This window comes from Perna viridis, chromosome 4 (assembly GCF_037379345.1).
Source record: "Perna viridis isolate PV_CMFRI_1.1 ecotype Kerala chromosome 4, ASM3737934v1, whole genome shotgun sequence".
NCBI lineage: Eukaryota > Metazoa > Mollusca > Bivalvia > Mytilida > Mytilidae > Perna > Perna viridis.
In genome coordinates, this window is record NC_142448.1 from 22,467,534 (window position 1) to 22,494,132 (window position 26,599).

Genomic DNA, 26,599 nt, shown 5'->3' on the forward strand with positions numbered 1-26,599 from the left:
GGATTGGGTTACCCCTGGCATGTTGCATGCTGGGGTTGTCAGGCTATAATACGGAAAACCTGACCACAAACCATAGTGGTGCCCCGTGTTGGGAAAGATGCCACGTTCCTCGCACGTTAAAGAACCCTGCTGTGGTATTCGATAGGAGTAGGAACCTTTGTGCTCCGCCACAGGAGGCTAAATTGCCCGACCTTACCCACCCACCCCCTTTTTCCCGTGGCAATCGAAGTTTGTCGACCCTATTATCCTTGTGTCCCATCCTTTTTTTTTCATTTCATGTTCATTTTATCATCCATTTCATGTTCATCGTCTGAATATAGCTGAAATATTGCTGCTCGGACGTTAAACCCCAACAAACAAACAAACAAAATAAATTGTCTTGTCATATACTTAGTATTATTTTTACCAATTGAAACAATGCCATTTATATGAATGAACTGAAATTTCAGATCTAGTCTTGACAGACTGATAGCTGATAATTTTCCTTTGAAAAGTACAGAATTTGAGAAAGAAAGTCCTCAGTATCAGGCATATGCTGCAGCTCTAGACAGGGTGGGTATAGTCTTCAGGATGAAATACTGTAAAAGTACTATTATTCATAGGGTAAGGTAAACAACTAAATTTGATTCCCAATGTAAAGGATAATTTTCTTTAAATTGAATGACAGGATCATCAAAACCATTAATTCAAGAACCTGCGATCTTGTGCTTTTCCCCATAACCATGAAATTTGATACCCATGAATATAAGAACTATCACAGTATCTGATATAGTTGTTGATGATTGTTGTTTGCATATTAATTTTTTAAAGAAGTTTTGTCATGAAACAAAGGTACAAAGTGTTGTTAGATATAAAATGAGTTATTTTACGATAGATTAAGTTGTGAGAGGAGTTTTTTCAACATAACTTTGTCAGGTATCTAGAAACTCACAACATAAAGGCCTTCAACATAGAAAAATATATTATTATAGTTAAAACAAATGGAACTGATTAATTACAATGAACTTGGTCTGAAATTGAAATTAATTACAATTAAATATAATGTATTGGATAATATTTTGTTTAATATGTACTTCTAATTCTGTGTGTACATAAATGTTGACTAACTCTTGACTTACAAATTCAGATGTAATTTCTGTTACAGATGAAAATATTGTTTCAAATTATTTGTGATCAAAGGAACTAATGTTATGTTATAGATACTAGGTGCCTTGGAGCTATCAGGCAGTCTTATGCTACTAGAAGTTCTCATCAGTATTCTCTGTAGGGAGAAAAATCATGCATACGAAGACAAGATACTTGCCTCCCTTAATAAGTTCATAAAAAGGTAAGTACATGAAGGTAATTAATGAAATATTTGAATTATTTGTACTTAGTATGTTTCTTAATAAATAGCTTGAGATTTTCATGTCTCTAATCTAATAGCTGTCTCTATTAAACTGTCTGTGGGTGAAAAAAATAAATTAAATACCAATCTATATAAAGTTCAGGCACTTCCAATGGAAGAGCTGATATCCTGCATAAATACTGACTGAGCAAACACATTGTCATAATTTAATGTTACTGTAGTTCTTTCTCCACTCTGTTCTGTATTTTGGAGTAAACCAAACATTCATCTTCTACTTAATTCAACCAAATCTTGCAAAGTGCCAATTCCTTGTACAATCTTCATAATTTTGATAGCAAAAGAATGTAAAGTTAATACTGTCATGTGGTCAGTAACTATTTCTGAATAAGACATAAGTGGGACTACAGTGGATTCTTGACTTGCATGAATCATCTCCTGTCTAATTTTATAAAGACTGCTACTGAATTTCAATACAAAAATTGTCGTATGAACTTATTGAATGCTGTGTTAAGGATCTTGTATATTTTTTTATTTATAGATTACCAGGAGACAAACAGAAGGCAGCATTAGATGTACCATACCAGATATTCTCTCAGGAAGATCGTTACCCTGGAGATATAAGACGGGCCACCGTAGACAAGGTTCTGGTAACCATGTTACGGTTGGTACAACGTACTACACTTACACAGTTCCTAATGGGTCACATGGTTAATCTCAGGAATATTGTAGAGGCTAAGCCAAAGGTAATATTCTTGCATGGATAATGAAGTTTGTTTGTTTGTTTGTTGGGGTTTAATGTCCGAGCAGCAATATTTCAGCTATATTCAGACGATGAACATGAAATTGATGATCAAATAAGCATGAAATGATGATGAAATGAAAAATGGATGGGACACAAGGACAATGGGGTCAATAATTTTTGATTGCCACTGGAAATAGGGAGAGGTGAGTAGGGTCGGGCAATTTAGCCTCCTGTGGCGGAGCCCTATGGTTCCCACTCCGGGAGAATACCACAGTAGGGTTCTTGAACATGCCAGGAAGGTGGCATCTTTCCCAACACGGTGCACCACTATGGTTTGCAGTCAGGTTTTTCCGTATTATAGCCTGACAACCCCAGCATGTAACACGCCAGGGGTACCCCATTCAACCACCTGGGGCACACATCCCAGTTGCTCTGTGGGCAGAGCACCCTAGCCCCTGGCTAGGGTTCTGAGCACTGTTTAGTCGCCTTTTATGACAAGCTTAGCGCTGCTGCAGCCTATTCTTTTAACATCCATACCTGCACGGGGCTGGATAATGAAATGTTTTCTAATTCATGTACATGTACAATATGTACTTAGGTTTATTGAATCTTTTTTTTATGATTATCTCATTCTATCATTTCCATTTTGAAACAGGCATTTAAACAATATACAAAGTGAAACATTTTTTGGTCCTGACTTAGAAGCTATTGTGATGGTTTATTTTTTGAATAACATACTTTATAAAGAACTTTATGGATATGTTTGAGTGAACATTAGTCAGTTTTGGAACAATGATAATTCTTAGATGGTGTGATAAATCTTGAAACTCAGATTGGAAGATTTTGAAATTTGTTTATGATCAGGATATTTTTAAATTGATATATTTTCTGCATCAAATGATATTGGAAGTTTTAATTCCCTCATCTCCTGAATTGGAGGATGATAGACAATCTCTCAATGCAGAGGTTGACATGGAGGGCCTTCGGTATAATTTTATTGTTTTACTTTTTTAGACAAAAGAAATGGAAAGCTGGTTAATCTCTAGATTATGCTGTTTCCAAATGTTTGAAGTGTTATATTCTAGAATGTCTAAAGACCAAGTATTTAATAAAACTTCAGAAATAAACAGGAGGTTTTGTGAAGTAAAAGATGTTAAGGTTGATACTGGTAAAGAAATGACCCAGATTATTATGAGGTATGAAGTAGAACTAGCACTAGACAATCACCAACTTTAATTTTTTTTATCATACATTATTTTTATGTTATTAAAAGATTTACGACAATTCAACAGGAATATGTCATTATTAAAATACATAAAATTCTAAATGCACTGATAATTTTTTTTAATTTAAAATAAAAAATTTAAAATAAAAAAAAAAAAAACAAAAAAAACCTTTGCCATTCTAACACTCTTGACCATTTTTGTAATTAAGGTGTGCCCATGAGGCCAAGAGTGAAGACATGACAGGGGAGGCAACTTTACTAGACCTCAGGAGGGAGTATCATTGTGCAGCCTACAACTTGTTAGTATCAGTAGTATCCTGTACACAGACAGATGCTAAGTTTTATGCTGTGTTCTTATTCGGTGAAAATGAGGCTAAGGTTTGTATTAGCTGTATAAATATATATACTTTGAAAATGTTAGGAGGATATGTATTTTTCACATTGTTTCATTGTATGATTACACCAGTGGGTTCCAATTTTAGTTGTTTAGGGGAAAATCTTGATTCTTGAATTTCTGGATTTGACAGCTCCATCATACAAATGTATGGTTTATTTCCTTTTCTTTGGGAACTAAATTTTGCGGTTTAATGATCCCATGAAAACCACGAAAATTGGTTCCCTAAGAACAATGATACTTTCACAGTACTTGATATATGCTGTTGGGCTTTATACTTTTCAAATCTTTATCATACAGAACTTTAATTGACTGGGTTATGTTAGAATATTTTCATATTGTTCTTCTTCAGTAAGATTTGTTTCAAATTACTTCTCCACTTGGAGTGGTGCCATAGAGTGTGGAGAAAATAGTTTTAATTTAGACTAGGAAGAAGGGCTGGTATCATACAGAGTGGAGAAAATTGTTTTAATTTAGACTAGGCAGAAGGAGCTTGAAAAATTTAAAATTGAAGAACTTTAATCACCATATGGTGGTTAACAAGTCACATGCATTTTTTATCACTGGCTTAGAGTGGGAGAAACTGATGTTTTGCTTTGATCATTCTTTAATAAACAACGAAAGTCTCATTTTAGCAATGTCTTGTAGGATTTGTTTATCTATTAAAATATTGTGTGGATAGATTTGCATTCATTATAATATGTTTGTACCTTTCTTAGAGACAATTCCTGTTTGACAATCTGGTAGACAAAGACCGAGATTATGTCTTTCCAACAGAAATAAAAGTAAGTTCAGGTCTAAAGATGGATATAACTTAAGTTACATGTATATTTTTTTTGTGATTGTGCATTCATTTGTAACATGGTCTATCAGAGAAGGCAATTATTTATTTAATTGTGGATATTGTTTATGTAGTTTCTCTTATTAACTTCGAAAAGATCAAAACCATCAATTGGTAAAATTGATGTAGATTTCAAACTCAAAAGATTGGAACTGATTTGTTTTCTGAAATCTATAAATAGGACTTTAATAATTTCTAGAATGACTAGCATTGACTTGTAAACATTTTTTCATTCATGTGAAAATGTGAATGATTATATTCAAGACAATAATCATGTAGGCTGAGTGTTAAATATTGTGCTTATCTAGCATGTATTATTAGTGAGCACAGTTTAAGCATGAGCAGAGAGCTCTACAGCAACATGCAGGTTGGAGAATGGTGAGAACAAAAATTCATTGTCCAGAAGTGACATGTTGGGGAGAGAATGCAAACTAAAAGTAATTGTCCCCATTAATAATTTTGAAAACTTGAATGATGTCGTGGACATCTAAAAAAACCATCATGCCAAAAATACCTTATCTGTATTAACTTAAATATTATAAGAGGATTGAAAGTCCATACACTGTTCTTTTTATGAGAATGTCACATTGTAATCAATGCCACCCCTTTTTACTTTCATCAACAAACTCAGTTCCAAAGACAAACAAAATGAAAATTTTAGAATTTCAGGTACAAGAAAAAATGCATTTACAGTTCAAAACACACATTAATATATTATTTATTTTTAAAATTATTTATTTTAATGATAAATTTTATTTCAGAACATTATGAATATTCAGCAATCTCTGTTGACTAAGTGCTGTTCATGCATGTTCTGTTCTGTTCTGCATGTTACATTTACAGTCAAACCTAATACTCATTGAAAAATAGGGATTGCCACGCTCTCTTTTAGGCAATGCCTATACTCCATATAAGTGCTTGTAATGAATTGACTTTTAAACAATATAGGCACCATATGAAAGGAAGAAGAGGTTTGTGGCCATCAGAAATGAAGTGAAGGCAAGGAAGGAGGAAAATGGAGAAGAGGGTATGGAATACTCATCATCATATAATCTGGCATCAATGTACCTTGGAGATAGTAGCTTAAATGAGGATCTGAATCCATATGACTTCTCAGCTTCTGGATCTTCTCAGGTATGGGTCAAAATTTTGTGAAAGAAATTTCAATAAATGTTCAGATTTGTTTTGGTGTATGACTTTATGTAAGCTTTATCTAATTGAATTAATTCTCTATAGTTAAAATATGCTCACATGAGAAATCAAGGGTTGAAAAAAGAGTCCCATAGCCTATTACATCTGATCCTGAAAGGGGACTTTGAGATGGGACTACATATGGTCCAGGACATTTCTTTACAAAACCCATGGTTTCTATAGAACTTTTAGATTTTTAATAGGTGGATGTCTGGCATTCAAGATTTTAATAATATTGGAGTTTTAGTTCTTTAAAGCTGACATAATGGTCAGGAATCTTATTGGTATTCTTCTTACTCTTTTTTGTTTAGTTTCTGTCTGACAGAGAAAAGGGCAGAAAACCTACATTAGTAAAGAAATCTTCAGATCCTAAGGATGAGGAAGAGGAGGTTTGTATTGATTTATATACACAAAAATTGTGCAATTACTTCACATAAAGTGATAAACAAATGAGTTATAATATCAATGGAAAATATCAGGCTGTACCAAACATTTTTTAAACTTCAATCACTTGTAAACATACCGTCATAGCATTTTGACCTCTTACTTCGTTGAACTGGAGGAGCTCAAGGTAAATACCAGCTAGGCGAAGTGAATACTTTAATTAAATAAGTAAAATTGGAGTTTAATGTCCATGGTCATATAGATTAAATCCATCACTCATGCAGTTAAACAGCAGAATGTAGGAGATTTTATCTTACAAGATCCTAGTTCATCAAGGTCAGAAGTTAGGGTTTAATTGATATTAGTAGAATGGTTGAAGAATAAGAACTATGAAATATTCTCTTTCTTGCCTTGTCTTTAATTTTTCGGAAGTTAATTAGCATCTACTTCTTTGGCAATAAGGTCAGTAAGACTCCAGTATCAATTTGAACTTTCTATTTTTAGCTCACCTGGCTGAAGGCCATGTGAGCTATTGCCATCACTTGTCATTCGTTGTTGTCTTCGTTAATTTTTTAAAACTCTCCTCCTCTGACACAGCATGACCAATTTGAATCAAACTTGGATATGAATTTTCCTTTGGGTATCCTGCATAGAATTGTTGTGGGGATTTTTGATCTGTTGAAAAACATGACTGCCATTACTAAAAATAGAACATAGGGGTCAGACAGTAGTTTTTCGGATATATTTCCAAAACCATTAGGTTCAGCCAAATTCTTCCCATAGCTGAAATGATCCATATTATTAGGACTTAAAAGTCTTCAGAGATAAAAGTTGTCCGACGATTCCTTGTAAGAGTTATTGCCCTTGAAAAGGGAAAAATGACAGTTTTTTTAACATTTTTCAGCTAATATCTTGAAAACTATGATAGAAATTCTTCTTAAATTTTCTGCCCTTGAAAGACAAAATTGAACCAGGTGAGCAATTCAGGCTCCTTGGAGCCTCTAGTTCTAATTAGCTTTGTTTTAAACATATGATTAAAATTTAAAAGAAAGAGGACATAATTAAAGGCTAATTTTTTTTCACTTCATTACACATTATTATAGGCCGATTCTAGATAATACATTATCTAAGGCAGTTTAATATGACTTCAGGACAAAGGAGTAGTTATAGAGGAGGACTATGTTGAGTTAGATATGGATGAACTGAACCAACACGAGTGCATGGCTCCTAGTATAGCTCTTCTGAAACACATGCAACAGTCCAATGTTATACCTAAAGTAGAAGTTGTAAGTTATTTTATTACATGAATAGATGTTTTTTTGTTTTCTGATTTGGTCTAAAAGCTACCTTTAGGTCATGTTAAATCTTGACAATAGTTCAAATTTTCTTGAATACAAATCTTTCGTCTTGCACTTTTACACTAAAATATATATCAATAGTGGTCATGCAGAATTTAACAGTGCATGGTTTTAACTTAAAAATAGGTAAGTATAGTTTCTTGTCAAAAAGCAATTAATACTTTGATATTATAATTAATCAACCCTTGAAAATGTTATATTCACCTCGCCTACAGGTTATATATTTCTTGTTATGTATGTGTGAAAGTGTCTTTACAATGTAAGTTGGGCAAGTATTTCAAGAAATTTTGAAAATATAAAAACAGGTTTGCTTGTCTATTGACATCTTACGTGAATTAAAAAAATCTTCATTTTGGTATTAAGACTTCATTATGACAGGCATCTCTATTTAAAAGCCTCTGCATTTATTAGAATGAGATAATTCTCGCTTAGTTGTTGGTGTTTTGTGCACCAACTTGTAAAAATAAAATTACTGTTCTCATTATTGACAGGGAGTAGAACCTGAATTGCCACAATGGATGAAGAATATGATGGACAAACTGAAAAATCCCAGGACAGTCAGAAATGTTAAACTTTATCTCACAAAACTGATCATCAACACATCTTCTGTAAGTGATTTGATGATGACATCATGAATATTGCTTAAAGCTTCAAAGTTGTTCTATATCACCATGAGTTCATGAAGTAAATTCTTGATTAAAAAAAAACTTTTATCTGTTGTAGTGTATCCTCAAAAAAGTTGTATTCAAAAGTAAAATGTTTTTTTTTCTTAGATATTCAAGCCATTTGCAAGACACTGGTTACGTCCCTTGTGTCAGCTGTTACTAGGAGGTTGCTATGGAGACAGTGGTATCAATGTTTTCCATGTAGATGTCATGGTTACTATGTTGTCATGGAATAAAGTTGCTATTCCTCAGGTATGTTAAAAGAAGATTCCCCCCCAAAAAATTGTGGTCTTTGTACTTTGTATGACTCTGTTACTATTTATTTGTTGTCCAATCACAATTTGGTTTTATATAAAGTTGTGAACTTGGGATCTTTAATATGCTGAATCAAATTGTATATTCAGGTTTGAATTTTTGATCAGGTTTTCCAAATTGGTTCTATATTCAAGGTTACTGATTAAATATTTGATGTCAAAGAAAATTGATGTCTTAGGATTCTTTGGTATGCTGAATCTAAACGTGTATTTTAAGGATAGGCTCATTAACAAGTTAATCTGTGTTAAGGTTTAAATGTTTAATTTCATCAAGTATCTAATGATAAAATAAAATTGTAAAATTATTTGAATTAAATTTTTTTCATCAAATTAATCCACATTGAGGTCCATGTACATGCATTTACAAATTTGATATTTGAACACAAGAGGTGAATGTCTGGTTTTAATTTAAGTTCATAAACCATATTCATTTTATGTCAACCTTTGCTCTCTTATTTATTACATTTTAATCTATATTCAGAGCTATATGGATTGAATTTTGTATACATTTTATCCCTATCTTACCTCTGGAATCATCAAGCTTTACCATGTGGAGCATTTTTTTATTTGAAAGGCTCATTAGTTGATATGACCATTTCATTATTTGTTACAATACTTTGTAATGAAATTGCTGTGGTATATTTTATGTAAAATTATCATATTACTATGCTAAACTGTCAACCATCTTTTTTGCACTTCAGGATGTCAATTCATTGTCACTGCTTTTTGTGACTAACATACTGTCTATCATATATTACATAATGAAGGGTTTTTACATGTGGCAATCTATTTTTGTGGTGTTTTTTTTTTTCTCTTAAAGGTAGCCTAAGTAAATTGCCTGCAAAAGTAAGTTGGTTTAGTGTAAATACTTTTAATATAAGGTTAATTTTAGCAAATTGTCAGAGTTAATGTCATAGCTCCTCTTCCAATAAAGAAAAGCAAAAAATTTAAAAAAATGATACAAATTATGATGACAGGATACACCAGAAGAGAAGGCCATGGCTTCCAGAGTTGTTGATTTCCTCATCAAAAACATCTTCCATGAGACTAGACAAGTGTTCAAGAGTAACCTTGACTTATTAAAGACAACCTTACAGTGCTGGAAGGACAGAGTGGAGATACCTTACAAGTAAGTAACCTGGTTTTACTGAAGACAACCTTACAGTGCTGGAAGGTCAGAGTGGAGATACCTTACAAGTAAGTAACCTGGATTTACTGAAGACAACCTTACAGTGCTGGAAGGTCAGAGTGGAGATACCATACATGTAAGTAACCTGGTCTTATTGAAGACAACCTTACAGTGCTGGAAGGTCAGAGTGGAGATACCTTACATGTAAGTAACCTGGATTTACTGAAGACAACCTTACAGTGCTGAAAGGTCAAAGTGGAGATATGTTACATGTAAGTAACCTGGATTTACTTAAAACAACATTATAGTGCTGGCAGGACAGAGTGGAGATACCTCACAAGTAGGAGCTATGCATTTAGGGTTTTTGGTAGTGAATATTTTACTCTATATAGGTTTCTTGTTAAATCAGGGTTTACTATTGATTACAGAAACAGGGTCAGTATAATGTGTTGAACTGGTAGTACTAGTCTTCCTGTTGGTTGTTGTTTCAGTGAGATTACATGTTGAAAAAAACAGAACTTATACATAGCATAATCCACAGGTTCAATTAATTACATTATCCAGAAGTGTTTGAAATAATCTGCTAATGTAAGTTAAGATACAGTTAATCAATGTAATAGGAAACCCAGTTCATGAGGCTTGCATGAGTTGAACTATTATATTTTGGATAAAGCGATACTGCATGGATTGTAATGTTTTATTTTCAGTTCAATATATGTCATGTTATATTTTTGAGCCTGTGTATGAGCTCTAATGTTTTATTTTGATCTCTGTCTATGAATTTTCATGTTATAATGTTTTCAGTTCTGTCTATGAATTTTCATGTTATCTTATTTCAGTTCTGTGTATGAGTTATTAAAAGGAGGAGACAATGAGGGAAGAGGTATCCAGGTTCTAGGAGTTATACTGTCCTGTCAACTACCTCCCTATGGTCCTACAGCTCCTGTAGACAGAGAGAGGTCTGCATTAACTATTAATTAATTAGAAATTAAATATAAATTATTGAGTTAGGCTTGTTACCTGAGTAGCTTTTTTGTCATTGAAACCTATTATACTCGGCGTCACATAAATAAGATACTGTTAAAATTTAATTAAAAATATTTTCTATGACTTTATTGACACCTACCGTCGTTTAAATTGTCTTAAATGACTTGCTCATTCGTTTAGCCGAACAGCTTCTCCCTAAACATTGAATCGTTAAATTCGGTGAGATTTTAATTGTCTGTCCCAATATTTACACAGTCAAACGTCGGCCATGTTTACAGTGATCGAGTTGCTAGGAGATGTTGTTTACGTTTAAATGGTTTGTCCAAAGACCAAAGAACCCAGAATGCATTTGGCACTAATTCGGATATCTCGGATTTATTCTACGCGAACATCGTACAACTCTGAGAAGTTGATCAAGCAGACGATTGTCACCGGACTTCGATGGGAACTTACGAACTTCGTTTGTAAACAAATGGTCCTGTAGAAACCAACATGGCGGATATTAGTATAGGACTTTCCCGTAAGGATTTGTTACGCACAATTTCAGCCAATGAACGACTCGTTGGAACTATCATGTCATGCATATATGCGAACTATCTTGAGATTAAATAAAAGAGAGACAACTCTAGCGGTAAGTCCCCACAGTTTAAAATATAGAGCTTCAAATCAAAAATGTGCTGTATGTGACGTCAAGTATAATGGATTGCTTTTTTCTGGTATACGGTCTAGGGTCTTTTTAAAAGAGTCCATATATGGGTATGTGTGGTATTGTGAGAGTGCTCATTAAGGTTCTTTAATTAAACCATGATATGTATTGTTATGTTTAATCTCTACTCTTTGTTATCACAGTAAATTTTGATCAAAATAATCTCTTTAATTGTAAAAATGAAAATACCAGAATGTCAAGTGTATGTAAGACTTTGAGATAGGACTAATTTTGTTTCCGAAAGTATACATGGCATGTACAAATATTGTGGATATAAATTCTACCTTTCCTTCATATCTCCACTAAGCACTTAGCCTCCACACTTGGGTTTGACCAAAATTGGATTTCATGCACATGCTCACAGGAGATGAAGTTTTATTTAGTTGCTTTATTTCCTTACATTCAATGATATTGCTATCCCCATTTAAAGGCTAACTCATGGTAGAGTAACAATATAAAATGACTTAAACAAATTATTTCTTAATTAAATGCTTGAAAAACTTATGACCATTTTAATTGACTTCAGGTATTTTGGAGTGATAACTCATCAGATGAGTAACCATTATAAGGCAGTATACAGTGCTACAGCTGAGGTTATAGGAATGTCACTGAAACATTTGGCTGAGAAGGACAGAGAAACTGAAGGCTCTATACATGACTATGTTACCAAATCATTGCTGAACATACAGGTGGCGAAACCTGATAATTTTATTATCTGTGTTCACAAGATGCATAAACATTATCCTCCCATTGCTGATAGGTATGTGATACAATAAAACATTTGATAAATCCTATAATGAAAAGACTTATTTGCAGGGATTTATTTTCTTTGTTTTTATTCTTGCTCATGATGCAAGCAAAAACTAATGGCTCAATAAGTTGGTGTATGGTAATGGAAGAATATATAATTGGTTTTTTGATTTGGTCAGTGGAAGTAACTCCTTGTTGTCAATTGCCATAGTAGGTCTGAGTTTTACTATTACTGATTTATTTTTGGATTCTTTTGTACATTTTTATACCCCTGCAAACAAAGTTTTGGGGGTTTATAGAAATCACTCTGTCCACCTGTCCACATTTCTTGTGTAGTTTAGAATCCATTAAATCAAGATGTTGTTGTGATTTGTGTTGTGTGACAATCATTGTGATTTGTGTTGTGTGACAATCATTCACGATTCATGATAGTGTTTTGTAGGAAGTTAACTAATAAAACATGTTTGATTTCAGATTTATCAACAGATTTCTGTTTATGATGCCAAATTTAAGAGGAGATTTCAGGAGCTTGTGTTTAGATGTTGTGTTATCCAGAATTGATATTATAGAAAATGTCTTCATTGAACTCAAAAGTAAAGGATTAGTCTCTTATTTAACACATAGGTAATAATACCTTTATTATGATGATATTTCAGATGTATTTATTGATAGCTGTTTTGTTATAACTCTATGTATATTTTTAAGATTACTACCAAAAAAATTTAAGTCATCGTCTCCTGAGGCATCAGTGTATATATACTCTTGTTTGTGTGAGATATGATGATAATGGTAACCCTCTGTATAATCCTTCAGTTGAATTCTGTAAGAAATAATACAATGTACGTACATGTACATGTATATAAAAAGCACTCTTTTGGAGCAGTTGTAATGCACAGACTGTATATATCCTGGAGATCTAGGGTCACTGAATGATTATGACTTTCTGTTGTTATGTCACAAATTTTACCTTGTTTTAAAGTTACAGAATGTCATCCACAAAAAAAAAAAACAAAAAAAAAACGTTTTTATTCTTGCATAATTTTTTTTCTTTTCTATTTTAAGACACTAACAGTGTATTGACTAGGAAAAAATCTTGGATATTTAAATTTGGATTGAATTGGTGAAAATGCTGGCACATTTGGACAGTTTTCCATTAGTTCTAAGCCTCATCCATTTATCAGTTCAATGTTAAGTCACTGCAGTCTTGTTGTCTATGTGACTATTTAAAAAGGATGATTTGACTTTTGCAACTCTAGCAAGTCATAAATAGATTAACACCAGTGTAGAATATCAACATTGTTTATCAAATACATTAAAAAAGTAATAGTACCAGGGTTATTGGTATTATACCTACTGTGAAAGTACTTTTGTTCATGGATACCAATTTTCCTGGTTTTCTTGGGTAGGTCAAGCCACAAAATTTGGTTCCCAACAGATAGTAGATTCCTATTGATGTGTATTCTGAAAACTTAAAAACAAAGAATTCAAGAATCCAACAACTTGTGTTTCTTCCCAGATCCATGAAAATTGGTATCCATGAATTAAAGAACTTTCACAGTATCTTGTTTTCTATGTACAACAGGGATGAGAACACACAGTTAACAGCTCTGAAGATAGTGAAAGCCATAATGGTCAAGCTAAAGTCGGCTGAGATGAATCAGATTTATACAGCTATTACAGCATTCTCATCACATCCAAGTGCTGCATGTAGAAATGTCATGTATGATATCATGATGTGGGTGGTTGATAATTACAGGTAATACACAATATACCATAATTACAGGTAATACACAATATACCATAATTACAGGTAATACACAATATACCGTAATTACAGGTAATACACAATATACCATAATTACAGGTAATACACAATATACCAAACCTTATCTGCTTTAATTAAACTCATTAATCAAACAGCTCAATTTTCTAACTTTATTTAATGGAATAACTTACCCAAAGCAAGTCATACCTGAGTTATCTAAAGTCTTGTATAAGCTGACATAATACTTTGCTGGTGTAGATTTGAAAAAAAAAAGAACTTCAGTGTTGTTCAACCTTTGTGTTCAAATAATCTCTTTAAGGAGTAGTATGATATGAAAGTTGAATTTTTAAATTTTTTTAGTTCATATAGGAAATGTGAGCTGTTGCCATCACTTTGCATCCATATTTTCTTTGAAAATTGTCTCAGTCATGCTGATAACTGCCCCGGTGGCCTTATGGTTGAATTCTTATCTCTATAGGGGATGGTTAGGATAAGATTTCAGATTAGAAGTCAAACCGCAGCCTTTATACATGTAATTTGCAGCATGCATCTCTTTAAAGCACATAACATAGGAGATAGAGAGAAGACTGGTTGACTTGATGTCAAAATGATGTATCTGAGTAGGTTGACATGTCTACTTAGGACTGTCTGTTCTATGAACTATTACATTAAAAATCTGGCTTAGTGTGTTGCAATAGTTTCGTTTTTCAAATGTTCGTGTCCTGCATTGCATGAATTATCTGTCATAGGATGTAAGCCTACAATCCATCTGTTATTCTGCTAAATCATGTAAGATGGCCCCCAATGCTTAAAACATGTAAATGTCTGCTATACAAGCTGTAAATAATATAAAAGTTTCTTTGAAAAAAAACTGTTGTTTTTAAGCTGCAACTAAAGGAGCTTATAGTTTATGTTCTGTGCTGTTTTAGGGAAGAAGAAGATGTTGATGCCCTTGAAATCCTTCGTCAAACTAAAGATGGATTGTTACATGGGTTAGGAGATGAAGATCTTCAATGCAGGTAACAGATTCACACCAGTGTGTTAAATTTGTCAACTTTCTTAATTCCTCTGACTTTGGATTACATGTTAAAACAGAAAGAAATTGGTGAAGATACTTGCTTCCAGTATTAAATGAATTTTTTTCTGCTATGTTCATTATTTTAAGTATCATGACTTTCAAGTAGTGAACATAATTCTTAGGCATATCTCTTGAATGTTTGACTTTTGTACTATGTGTATTTCAGATTATTAGTACAAAATTTCTGGAGCTCTGAAACCAGATTGCCAGGTCATACAGTTGACAGATTGGTGGCTATGTTAGAAGCAATGTATTCTCCAAATACAGAACAGTTTTTCCTTAGTTATGCCACCAATTTGGTTCTTGAAATGACTTCAAAGAGTCCAGATTATCAAAGAGAAATATTTGAGCTTCCATTAGAGGATTGCAAGTTCCAGGTAAAGAGCAGTTATTATGACATGTTAATGGGATCTCCAAATCATTTTCAAAGCATTTTCAAAGCATTTTTGAAGTTGAAAAATGTAATGTCATTCTGAATTTTAAATCTTTCTTTCTTTATTTTTTATTTTTTACTTTTTGGTATTTGCAGGATTTGAATGTGAAGTCCTCCTGGCGACATAGGCATGCTACTATGACTCCTATGTTTGCTAGTACTCTAGCCACACAATCTGAAATGGATATAGATGATAGTATGGGAAGTAACATCAGAGCCACTCAACAGGATGCTCAGTTCTCTGCCACACAAGATGGTGAGTTGTTTCTAATGTTATACATTTAAATAGACATGTTATAAAAAATGTTTAAACAGAAAAAACATAAAGATAAATTGACAAGTACTGGGAAGGTACATTATACTACCCTGAGCTTAATTTATTGTTTTTTTTTTGTTTTTTTTTTTTTTTCTCAGATTGTTGATTTGAATTTTGAATAAATAACACTACATTTAGGGTTAAAATGTAAAAAAGCGGGTATATATTTGTTAGCTATTAAGTAAATGGTAGATTTTCATTATTAAATTAGCATCAAGAGCCCCATTTAACTGGTTGACTCAGAGTAGTCTGGATACCTTTACTGACTATAGTTCTGTTGGAACTGAAACAACTAGCTCACTAATGTTTAGTGTGGGGACAGCAGATATGGCAGCAAGGGTTCAGCGACCTCTCAAACCAAAGTCAGGATTTGGAAAGGCAAGACCAGGAACTCAAGTAAAGAAGGAGAAAGCAAATGGTATGTCTTTTAAAAATATGTCCTTTGGTTAGATATCTTCATGGTCAATTACTATCAATCTTCAATGCAGGTAATTGATTAGAAAGGGTATTGTCTTATTTTAAAATAAACCTACCCATACAAGGTTGTCAAAATTCCATCATTAAATCCAAGCAATTTTGCAAAAATGATCAAATCAATGTTTTTGAGGACTTAGGTAGTAGTTAATTGTTTCTTTTTGATCTAGTATAGAAATGCATTGGCTTTACAATAAGTTGTAATTGTAACAGTAACAATGATGTCCGTATTTTGAGATGACTTCTAATTTGACAGCTGGATTATTGTTGAATTTTCATGAAAATCATTATTTATATTTAGAGGAAGATGATGCTGATAAGAGTGAGTTCTTCAGATTGAAAAGAAGATTTAAAAGAGATCAGGAAAAATCTAAAATTTTCTTTGCTAAGCAGAATGTCAGAAAGCAACAAATGAGAGATGTGAGTAATTTCCTCATTCTTAGTGATACATTTTATTTTTGATATAAAACATTTTACCCCTACTTAAAGATTTGGTGGTATATTTGAATCCCCTAATCTATCTTAAGTCATCCCATCTGTCTGAATTGCATCCCAATTACCTTGACTCTCAGTACATGGATTGAGTTCAAATATGATACATGGCTTTATATAGATGTGGTCTACCAAATGTAAGCAATTTAGGTTGCTGTCTGATGTGAACTTCCTGTTTTGTGGAACTTTGCCATTTTTTATGGTATGGAATCATTATGAGTATACTTAACATGTGTAACTTCATGTTAATGATGATTCATCATTCATTGACTTTAATAACGCTTGCTAGACTGTTACTCTTGCTTCACATTTATATAATTATTATGTTAAATTACTAAGTTTACCATAATTTGTATTATTGCCTGTATATACCACTTGTGCAATAATGAAAAGTGTTAGTAGTAATTATAGATGTTTTACATTTTAAAAATTTTTAAGTCTTAAAAAACTATCAAAGATTCTTTCTATGTAGCATACTTACCTAGCATCATATTTTCTAGATGGTAAGAGCAGAACAGAAGACCAGAAGGGAAAGCCAAGTAACAATGTACAGGAGATATCGTATTGGTGATTTACCTGACATACAGATTAAATACTCCTATATCATTGCTCCATTACAAGCTATAGCTCAGGTAAGTATAAAACAACAGGGTATAAGTATATGTCAACTGTCATTTTGGTAATGAACTAATTACCAAATAAAGGTTCTTGTAGTGTAAGCAGTTTGAAAAAAGAAATGGATTCATATGAATTTCGGATAACTGTCACAATTTTATTAGCTCAATTCAAGTGAAATTCAGGGGATATAATTTTGCCTGTGTATGTATCAAAATTAACAAAATAAATGGGTAAGTTTGCTTCATAAATTAATGATGGAAAGTAATTGAATACAGACAGTCTTCCCATAAACAAAAAAATGACTACTTACAGAAACTTTTTCATAAAAGAATATTCTTGCAGTTGGAATTAATTAGAGATGTAAGCTTTTTATTATTAATCTTGCTTGTCAATTCTTTCAATGATGCCTTCTTTTTTCCCTCGTACAGAGAGACAGTACAGTTGCTAAGCTATTATTCAGTGAAATATTCAAGGCTATATTTAACAAGATGGATGAAGTAAAAGCTGAGAGAGAGATTCATGATAGCATCAAACAGATTAATTCAAGCATTGACACAATATTATCTACATCTACTAGCTACTTTCCACCATTCATCAGCTGTGTTTTGGTTAATATTTTACATATGTATTCTACAGCTATTTCTCTTTACATATCTATTTAGTTCTGGTCAATATTTGTGTATATTAACTACTTAGTTATAAAATGTGAAAAATATCAGTTGATGGAATTCGGTCACAAGGACCATTAGGATTTTTTACTTTAAAATAATGTTGTATGTATCAAGATATGTAACTGTTTATTTAAATAAAACACAAAACACAAATATGTATAACAATTTAAACATGTATTGACAAATGTATATCCACAAACTAAAAAATGTATATCCACAAACTAAAAAATGATATAGCAAAAAGAAAGGCAATATTCTTATTCTGTCCGCAATTAAAGTGTGTGACACTATTGTCAGGATCCACTTTTTTACATAGGAATAGTGTCAGTTAATAGTACACAAATGTTTACGAAGATGGGTCATAGTGTCAGGTCAGGTATATATCTGTTTGTTTATTTTGTAGGATATTTTATTTGACCTTAGAAACAAACTGACAGTTGACATTGGTAACATAGGTTCCTGTGCTGTTATAAGTAACATACAACCACTAGGTAAACAGGGCTCCATGATATAACTCTATAAGATCATAAAAATTATTTTCAAATAATTTTAATTGTTCATTTTCTATCAAAAACTCATTTTATTACAATGAATTTTGCATTAAGCTTACTTTATCAGACCAATTCATATATTTGACCATTTGCATGGAGTTTCCTTTTCAAAACTACTATTGAAATTGGTGTATGGAAAGCACTAATAACTTAAAACACTCTTTCTTTATTCAATCAGGTATAGTTGTTTTGGAAGATCAGTTGATAATCCAAGGTGGAGAAGAGGCCAGAACTACCAAAAGGGGCCGGAATGACGGAATGACAATATCTAAAGATGTGGCAACATGGATAGAGCTGGCAAGGTATGTGTAAATCAATGCAAAATGTATACTTAGCATTAAGAACAGTTTTGAATTTTTCAGATGAAAAAATTGTTTCCAATGCATAACTTCTGTTAGCATTCATTGATACCAATGCAACTTCAGGTTTAGATTTAAGTATTAAAAAGACAATTTTTGATGTAGGGATCAGTAGGTCAAAAGTCAAGGTCACAAATACTTTGCGAAATAGAACTTCTAATGTGATATATGGAACCTGAAACACTGCTTTTGTTCCTTCTTTTCCATGAAAAGTAGTTCCAACCTCTCATACATATACATGTGTATTATTGTATCTCTAAGGTTATATCAAATGACAAAAAAAACTATAAGTAAATGCTTTTAGGCTAGCTATTAGATTAATTAATAAAATTATTTACAGGTTGTATAAGTCTGTAGATGAATATGATGTGTTACTTGGTATATTTACTGGAAAGATAGGAACACAGGAAATTACTAAAAAGGCAGTAGAGGCTGAATCTAGATGTGATTATCATAAAGCCAGAACATACTATGAAGAGGTATGATAAATATGAAACATTGTGTGTACCATTGTTTTCAGCTTCAGCGGTGCATGATATTCATTGCTTATTACTGTCAAGTTATGCAAAGAGTAACCAGTATTTTATTAAAATAATGTATGATATTACTAGTAATTAGTGTCTATTACCATTGTCTGGCATTTAAGAAGACCATCCCTTGGAACCATAAATTAGTAGGACCTACCACAAAAATAGTGGTTAGCCTTTAGAGGTGACACTTAATTTGTGTTTCAGCTATAACTTTATGTCTTGATATTAGATATATGGATAGACAAAAGTTCTTGATATTTAGTACAGAATTTGATGAAACTTTCAGATTCTGTATTTATACATAACACCATTGCACACTTCCTATTTTGTTTTTCCATCTGAATGACTTTTGAAGTTTGTTGTTGCAAACCATTCACAATCATTTAATCTGCAACTTCTCCAAAATCGCTGAATGGAATTTGATGTAACTTTCACAAATTCTTCATCACCTGATGCCATTGTATACCTTCATTTTGTGTTTCCATCTGTATGCCTTAAATCCCTTATTTGGTTTCCTATATAGTTTCTTTAGAGAGAAGCAGAGGTATCACCAATTTCTAGTTGTTTTATGCAATCAACTCATCAGTATCTAGTTTGCCATTGTGTTTGGCTTGATTCTAATCAATACTGAAAAGTATAATGTGTTCACCTACAGGCTTTGTCTGAGACTGAGTGGCCAGGACAGAAACCATTGGATGCTGAGATGGATCTATGGGATGATTGTAGGATGCAGGTAAAATCATATACACATGTTGTATTGTCACTGATATTGTGTATTATTGCTGTATGGTGATTTCCCTTCGATCTTCAGAACTGATTATTTCCCTTTTCAGAGCAATAAATTGAGTAAAGGAATCAGAAACTAGAAATGATAAATGTTCATTGAGACTGTCCCTTTACTTTAGTAAATTACAAAAATCAACCATACCTTTTAAATAAAAAAATAAAAGAAAGGTAATAAAAATTCAATTTGCTTCATTTGTATTTTTTTCTTCTTTTTTTCTAAACTTTAATATTTTGCAAAGAGAGCTGGATTTTAGGAAACAATTTTATGGTATATGCTTACCTATTATTATATCATTTCTTTCAGTTTCTTATATTTAAAAAAAATGGCTTGGGATTTTCTGTCATAGACATATTTATGCAATATATGTAGATAACATAGCATTATTTATTATGTTACAGTGTTTGAACAATCTTACTCAATGGAAGGATTTAGAGAATGTGACAGATTTAGCTGTTGAAGAGGGAAATCTGTCAAAAGTATGGGAGGACACATTCTATCAGGTTAGTCCTTTAAAATGACATGCTTTTCTTGATTGGCTATCCTACATGGTATACTTGTTTTTTTTATTTTGTTCAATTTCGGAGAGAGTGCTTATTATCTGGTTAGTAAATTTTTCATGTCAGACATTACTGAGAAGGGAGTATTGTTCTTGATGTACTAATTTCACTTCATTTTGTTCATTGTTCAATTCTAATACAAAAACCAAAAAAACATAACAAAACAAAAACATACCTGTACTGTTTAGTTAGTATTCCCCCACTATAACAGTAAGTAAAGATTTTGGGCTATATTGCAATTACCATATCCGTCCGTCTGTACTATTACTGTAACAGATTTCTCAGTTTTTATGTTTAGATATTTGGTATATTGCTTTTGCATGATTTCTTCCCTTTCCTGGTTCCTCCTCTGCTGTTTGTTCCTGATTTGATAATCTGAGAACTGGTTAAATTTTACACTATTTTGCAGGACTGAAAAAATGCAGTCCAAGTTTTCAGATTCCATTGGTTGTTTTTTTAGGGGGTGTAATAGTGATATTTTGCCACCGCCCCCTTATTTATTATGTTTTTCAATGTGCATACTTTTGTCCAATAACATGTCATAGTATAATAAAATCTCTCATTAAATGCCTTATTTTCCTTTGGTATTTCAACCATCTCAGGGGCATGCTACCCTGTTGTATGGGAGGTTGTGTGCTTCCTGCCACCTGATGCGTCTGTGCTCTGTCATGATAAAGATCCCAAACCAAATCATGCTACAGACTTTAGAATTGGTAGTCACTGCTTCTCCACCAAGCACAAGGTATTGATGAATGGTTGGCTATGAGTCAAAATAATGTTTCTAAGTGGGATGGCATGCCTTCCTGCCTGTTGATGCTTCTGTGGCTAGTATAATAAAGATCTGGCTTAATGTGTCTGACTAGTACAAAGCAGGGTCTGTTTGATTGGCCTTATGTTCTAGTACTGAAATGCATGAAATATCTGCCATAGCACTTTTAACTATAATCAGTCAATTATTGATACTTTTGTTCCCTACATCAGCATGGAAAGGAACATAGAAATACTTGTGTCCATGCTTCCATCTGTCACATATTGTGGACACAACTCCTCAGAAACTGATTGATAGTCACCATATGAAGTTGATCATACTGCATGGCCATTTTGATTTGACAAATTTTACAGGAGTTATGGGACTGTTGAATTTGTACATACTACACTATAGACATCACAACATCACAAGACAACTCAGTGGAAAGATCTCTCAAAATGAAAATTTACCAGTCAAAGATAAAAACAACAATACCCTCACAAAGCTAGAAGATCAGCTTGACAGATGGAAAGAACACTTTAGTGAGGTATTGAACAGACCACCACCAACAAATCCACCAATACTTGAAGAAGGTCCAACACTTAGCATAGAGACTGACAAAATTACCGAAAATGAAGTAAGAAAAGCCCTAAAACATCTTAAGAATGGGAAAGCAGCGGGAATCGATGGCATACCACCAGAAGCCCTCAAGTCCATGAATGACACTACCATTCAATATCTTCTTGGGCTATTAAACCAGATATGGGAAAAAGAAAAAATTCCAAAAGACTGGCAAAAGGGACTCTTGGTAAAACTACCTAAAAAGGGGGACAAATCCAATTGCAACAACTGGAGAGGAATAACTCTTTTGTCCATTCCTAGTAAAATCCTATGCAGTATAATCTTACAAAGAATGAAAGAAGAGATTGATAGCAAGCTGAGAGATGAACAAGCTGGATTTAGACAAGAACGATCATGTGTCGACCAGATTGCAACACTTAGAATAATTATTGACCAAACGATCAAATGGCAGTCATCCCTATATCTAAACTTTATTGACTTCCAGAAAGCATTTGACAGCATAGATCATCAGTTCTTGTGGAACATTCTAGGACACTATGGGATTCCTCCAAAGATTATTTCCATGATTAAGTTACTGTATGAAGAATTCTCTTGTCAGGTCATACATGCTGGTACATTGACGGATCCTTTCCCTGTAACAACTGGCGTAAGGCAAGGATGCATTCTCTCTCCCCTTCTCTTTCTCATAGTCATCGACTGGATAGCAACAACAGCTTACAACGACCCTCATGGTATACAATGGACACTAACATCTCGTCTAGAAGACCTCGAATTTGCAGACGACATATGCACACTATCGCATCGTCTTCAAGATTCCCAACACCAGGTCAACCATCTCGAAGAAACAGCTAAAAGAACAGGATTATATATCAACACAGCCAAAACCAAAGCCATGAGAATCCAACAAAACCAGATGGATCCAATATTGGTAAATAACCAACAGATAGAGAATGTAGATAAATTTACGTACCTTGGAAGTGTCATGAGTACAACTGGAGGCACTGACGAAGATGTACAAGCCAGAAAGATGAAAGCATTACAGGCTTTTTCCATTCTAAAGCCAGTATGGAAAAGTAGAACACTGAGAACGACTACTAAGATCAAAATTTTCAACAGCAATGTTAAGTCTGTCCTGTTATATAGTTGCGAGACCTGGAGAGAAACAGAAAACACCATGAAATCTATACAAGTCTTTGTTAACAAGTGCCTAAGAAATATACTGAATATCAGATGGCCAGAAAAAATAACAAACAAGAAACTCTGGCAAAGAACAAAACAACAATCAATAGAAAACACCATTCGAACCCGAAAATGGAAATGGATTGGTCATACTTTAAGGAAGAACAATAAAAACACTACAAAGCAAGCTTTAGATTGGAATCCCCAAGGGCAAAGAAAAAGAGGAAGACCAAAGAACACCTGGAGGAGGGGTTTGAACTCTGAACTGAAGAGAGTAGGACTAACGTGGAAGAATTGTAACACCATCGCCCAAAACCGAAGCGAATGGAGAGAAACTGTAGTCGCCCTATGTCCACCCATGGACGAAATGGAATAAATCACACTATAGAAACATTTGTGGATGCAAATCAAATTTTGTAGGATAATTAGTCACGATCTGTAGTTGATCATATTGTGCTTCCATTATGGTTAAGCAAATATTACAGTGTTTATGGGGCTTTTACTATTCAATTTTTGCAGCGGTGGTTGTGGGCACATAGCTACACATGGCAATCTTGCTTAGCTACAAATATCTTTATTTTGATAGAAAATTACATTTCTTCTTTTTTTTTTCCTTGTAGGAACATTACCTTCCATATATAATGAGAAGTAAAGTCAAGTTGATGCTACATGGTGATGAAGAACAGCAGTCTCTATTAGATTTTGTAGATTCAGCCATGAAAAGTCCAGAACAGATGTCTTTACTTGAGGTATTGATTTAATTCTTCTGTGTTAACAGGCCTTCTTATTTGATGACTTCAGTATTTAATTGGAAATGAAGGTTTGATATATCAACTTAACTGAAAGTCGCATAGATGAAATGCAGATAAGATGTATGACAGCTACAAAAAGCTGATGTGTATTACAATACTACTATAAAAAACTAAAATACTGCCAGTGGTAGAGGTGATTCTTGGTGGAGAAAGAAGCCACTGAATAAACAATACTTTTTTTTAATCTGCATGTGCCATATTTTTATATTATACTTCATATTAAATTCTAGAATTTTGATTGGATAAAAGGATACCACCCTTCCTTCGAGTATACCATCTGCTCCGACCGGAAATGTATCTTGTCCTTACCCTTGCGCAGTCCGGTATTACTGTACATTTTTTAATTTCCGTCCAAAGCAAAAATACCAGTTGACAGTTATAATGGCTTTTGCTGAGATTAATGAAGATACAATTAATGAACTTATAGCAGACAAGGACACCAAAGGATGGTTTTGCAGAGGAAAATAAAAACACTTCACAATGAGAAATATTAAGTCAATGGATCTTTTGATATTTGTTGATCAATAGAAGGGTGGTATACTGGTTAAAAAGATATTCAGTATAATATAACACATACTGCCTGCAGTTGAGGGTGGTACACTGGATCACGACACTCAGGAAAGAATATCACCCGAGACTATGTCTCGGGCGGTATTCTTCCTTCTTGTGGTAATCCAGTATACCACCCTCAGTTGCAGGTAGTATGTGTATAATGTAACTATTGTCTTATCTGCATACAACTCTTGTCTTTTGGAGAAAACCACAGATTTAACTTCCAATAATCAAACAAATCAAGACTCTTGCTAATTACCAATTTCATGTACTATCTGTTTCATTTTTTATCTCAAAGCTGCAACAAACAAATGAAAAACTAAGACTTTTGGTGTTGTCTGTTACTGATTTTGAAGTAGAAATGTAAGAGAATTCTTTGGGCTTTTGATATGCATAATTCACTTCGTGTCTAATATTTATAAAGACTTAAAAGTAAAATTTGTTTGTCTGCTATGTTTGAAAAAAGAAATTACCCTTAGTTTTATTACTTGTCTGATCAGATGATATTGATATTTTAAAGAATCGTTACTGTGATTACCTGGCTTTGATGTATACCTGGCAACAAGATTATGACAGAGCTAGACACTATGCTAAATTGGCTCAGGATAAATTTCTACAGGCAAGTTTTCTCTTGATATATATATATTACTAATCTATAGATAAAAAAAAACTGAAAGTTGACTTACTATTTTTTTTTTTTTCAGAAAATTGATTTTTTTTTTTTTTTTACTCAAACTCAAATTTTTGTTTGTCTGTGCATCCATATGTATGTTATACCTTTCTGTAACAGATTTCCTTGCTTCTATTATAGGAAATGCTTAGATATTTAGTACATTTATATTCCTTTTGCATCATGACTTTTGTCATGTCTCCTTTTTCTGTTTTTTGCTTATCTTCTTTTTGTTTATCATGCAACTTAATTTGACAGATAAGTTAAGTGGGGAATTCTTTGCATGACATAGAGTGGAGCATCTTGTATACTTCAGTTGCTGCCTGTGATTTTCAGTTGTATCAATTTAATTTTAAGCCATTCAGAATAGTGTTGAATTACAGTAATGTATACTTTGGTTCTTTAGGAGTGGTGTAGCACTGATGTATTGATTGCATCCAGTAGATCCTTACGGTTACAGAGCCTTCAACCTTTGGTAGAGCTGTTAGAATTTCTCAATTTTATATCCACTGAAGGTAAGTATCTGTTTAGTATAAAAAATACAAACAACTGAGTTTTTAAAACTAGAAAAATAGATTTTCAACGAAATGACGACAAGAAACTCTTCAACTTTTTTCATCTCTTTACCATTTCAAAAGGTACAGACTAGGGCAAATTTAATCCATTCTAAGTTTTGATGTGTAAAAAAAGTTAATCAAGGATTCCCTTTTGAGGTTAAATGGAGTGAAGTAAAGTACAAATTCATTTCACTATCTTGTCTCAGCTGGAAAACATTCATTTAGAGAATAAGTTTTCCTGTCATTTCTTCCTTTTTGCATATAAGTTAATTTACTTTGAAAATAGAAATACTTGGAGAAAGGAAGGAAGAAAAAGTTGAATGCCATGAAAAAGTAATGAAGAACTGAACTAACTGTATGGAACACCACTATTGCATTTCCTCCACAACTTTTTATGTTTTGTAGGGAATTTTAATAACAATCTGGCATCAGACCTACTAATGAAGAAGTGGGAGAAGAGAAATCCACATCTGATACTGGACTCAGTTGATATATGGGATGATATTGTTACCAATAGGTACCGTTTGTCAAAATAAAGACTGATTTAATAAGTTGACTTAGTCCCTAGCATTTAGTATTAACTGTTTTACATTGCACTGAAATAGTTTGATATCTTTAATGATAATATAACTTATTGATAAATAAACTATTGTGGTACCTACCACCACAATTGATTATTGTTTTAATGTTGAAAGAATTCATAGATTGTTAAATTACATTGATAAATAGCTCCCAAATTATAGCTGAGAGTGGATGATAGCTTAAAGCAATGAATTAGAGTTCATTAACATTACCCATTGATTAAAAGATTGGTTTGAATTTTTATATATGTAC

At 33.0% G+C, this 26,599-nt stretch overlaps 1 protein-coding gene across 4 annotated transcripts in view; it reads left to right on the forward strand.

The window, feature by feature from the left end:
- Positions 1 to 26,599, forward strand: part of LOC148619344 (DNA-dependent protein kinase catalytic subunit-like) — a 99,117-nt gene that overhangs the window by 53,005 nt on the left and 19,513 nt on the right. For all 4 annotated transcript variants that reach the window (XM_088579134.1, XM_088579135.1, XM_088579137.1 and 1 more), the window contains 32 exons: positions 450 to 552; positions 1,200 to 1,327; positions 1,887 to 2,091; positions 3,105 to 3,286; positions 3,525 to 3,693; positions 4,429 to 4,494; positions 5,499 to 5,684; positions 6,053 to 6,130; positions 7,277 to 7,411; positions 7,975 to 8,091; positions 8,257 to 8,400; positions 9,440 to 9,591; positions 10,431 to 10,550; positions 11,811 to 12,044; positions 12,509 to 12,658; positions 13,617 to 13,790; positions 14,729 to 14,818; positions 15,044 to 15,254; positions 15,407 to 15,566; positions 15,838 to 16,044; positions 16,402 to 16,520; positions 17,093 to 17,224; positions 17,639 to 17,818; positions 18,285 to 18,372; positions 18,611 to 18,734; positions 19,132 to 19,270; positions 19,977 to 20,054; positions 20,507 to 20,608; positions 23,795 to 23,923; positions 25,059 to 25,157; positions 25,615 to 25,723; positions 26,171 to 26,282. In XM_088579134.1, coding sequence (XP_088435260.1) covers positions 450 to 552; positions 1,200 to 1,327; positions 1,887 to 2,091; positions 3,105 to 3,286; positions 3,525 to 3,693; positions 4,429 to 4,494; positions 5,499 to 5,684; positions 6,053 to 6,130; positions 7,277 to 7,411; positions 7,975 to 8,091; positions 8,257 to 8,400; positions 9,440 to 9,591; positions 10,431 to 10,550; positions 11,811 to 12,044; positions 12,509 to 12,658; positions 13,617 to 13,790; positions 14,729 to 14,818; positions 15,044 to 15,254; positions 15,407 to 15,566; positions 15,838 to 16,044; positions 16,402 to 16,520; positions 17,093 to 17,224; positions 17,639 to 17,818; positions 18,285 to 18,372; positions 18,611 to 18,734; positions 19,132 to 19,270; positions 19,977 to 20,054; positions 20,507 to 20,608; positions 23,795 to 23,923; positions 25,059 to 25,157; positions 25,615 to 25,723; positions 26,171 to 26,282 — 4,422 coding nt within the window. The remainder of the gene's footprint in view (positions 1 to 449; positions 553 to 1,199; positions 1,328 to 1,886; positions 2,092 to 3,104; positions 3,287 to 3,524; positions 3,694 to 4,428; positions 4,495 to 5,498; positions 5,685 to 6,052; positions 6,131 to 7,276; positions 7,412 to 7,974; positions 8,092 to 8,256; positions 8,401 to 9,439; positions 9,592 to 10,430; positions 10,551 to 11,810; positions 12,045 to 12,508; positions 12,659 to 13,616; positions 13,791 to 14,728; positions 14,819 to 15,043; positions 15,255 to 15,406; positions 15,567 to 15,837; positions 16,045 to 16,401; positions 16,521 to 17,092; positions 17,225 to 17,638; positions 17,819 to 18,284; positions 18,373 to 18,610; positions 18,735 to 19,131; positions 19,271 to 19,976; positions 20,055 to 20,506; positions 20,609 to 23,794; positions 23,924 to 25,058; positions 25,158 to 25,614; positions 25,724 to 26,170; positions 26,283 to 26,599) is intronic.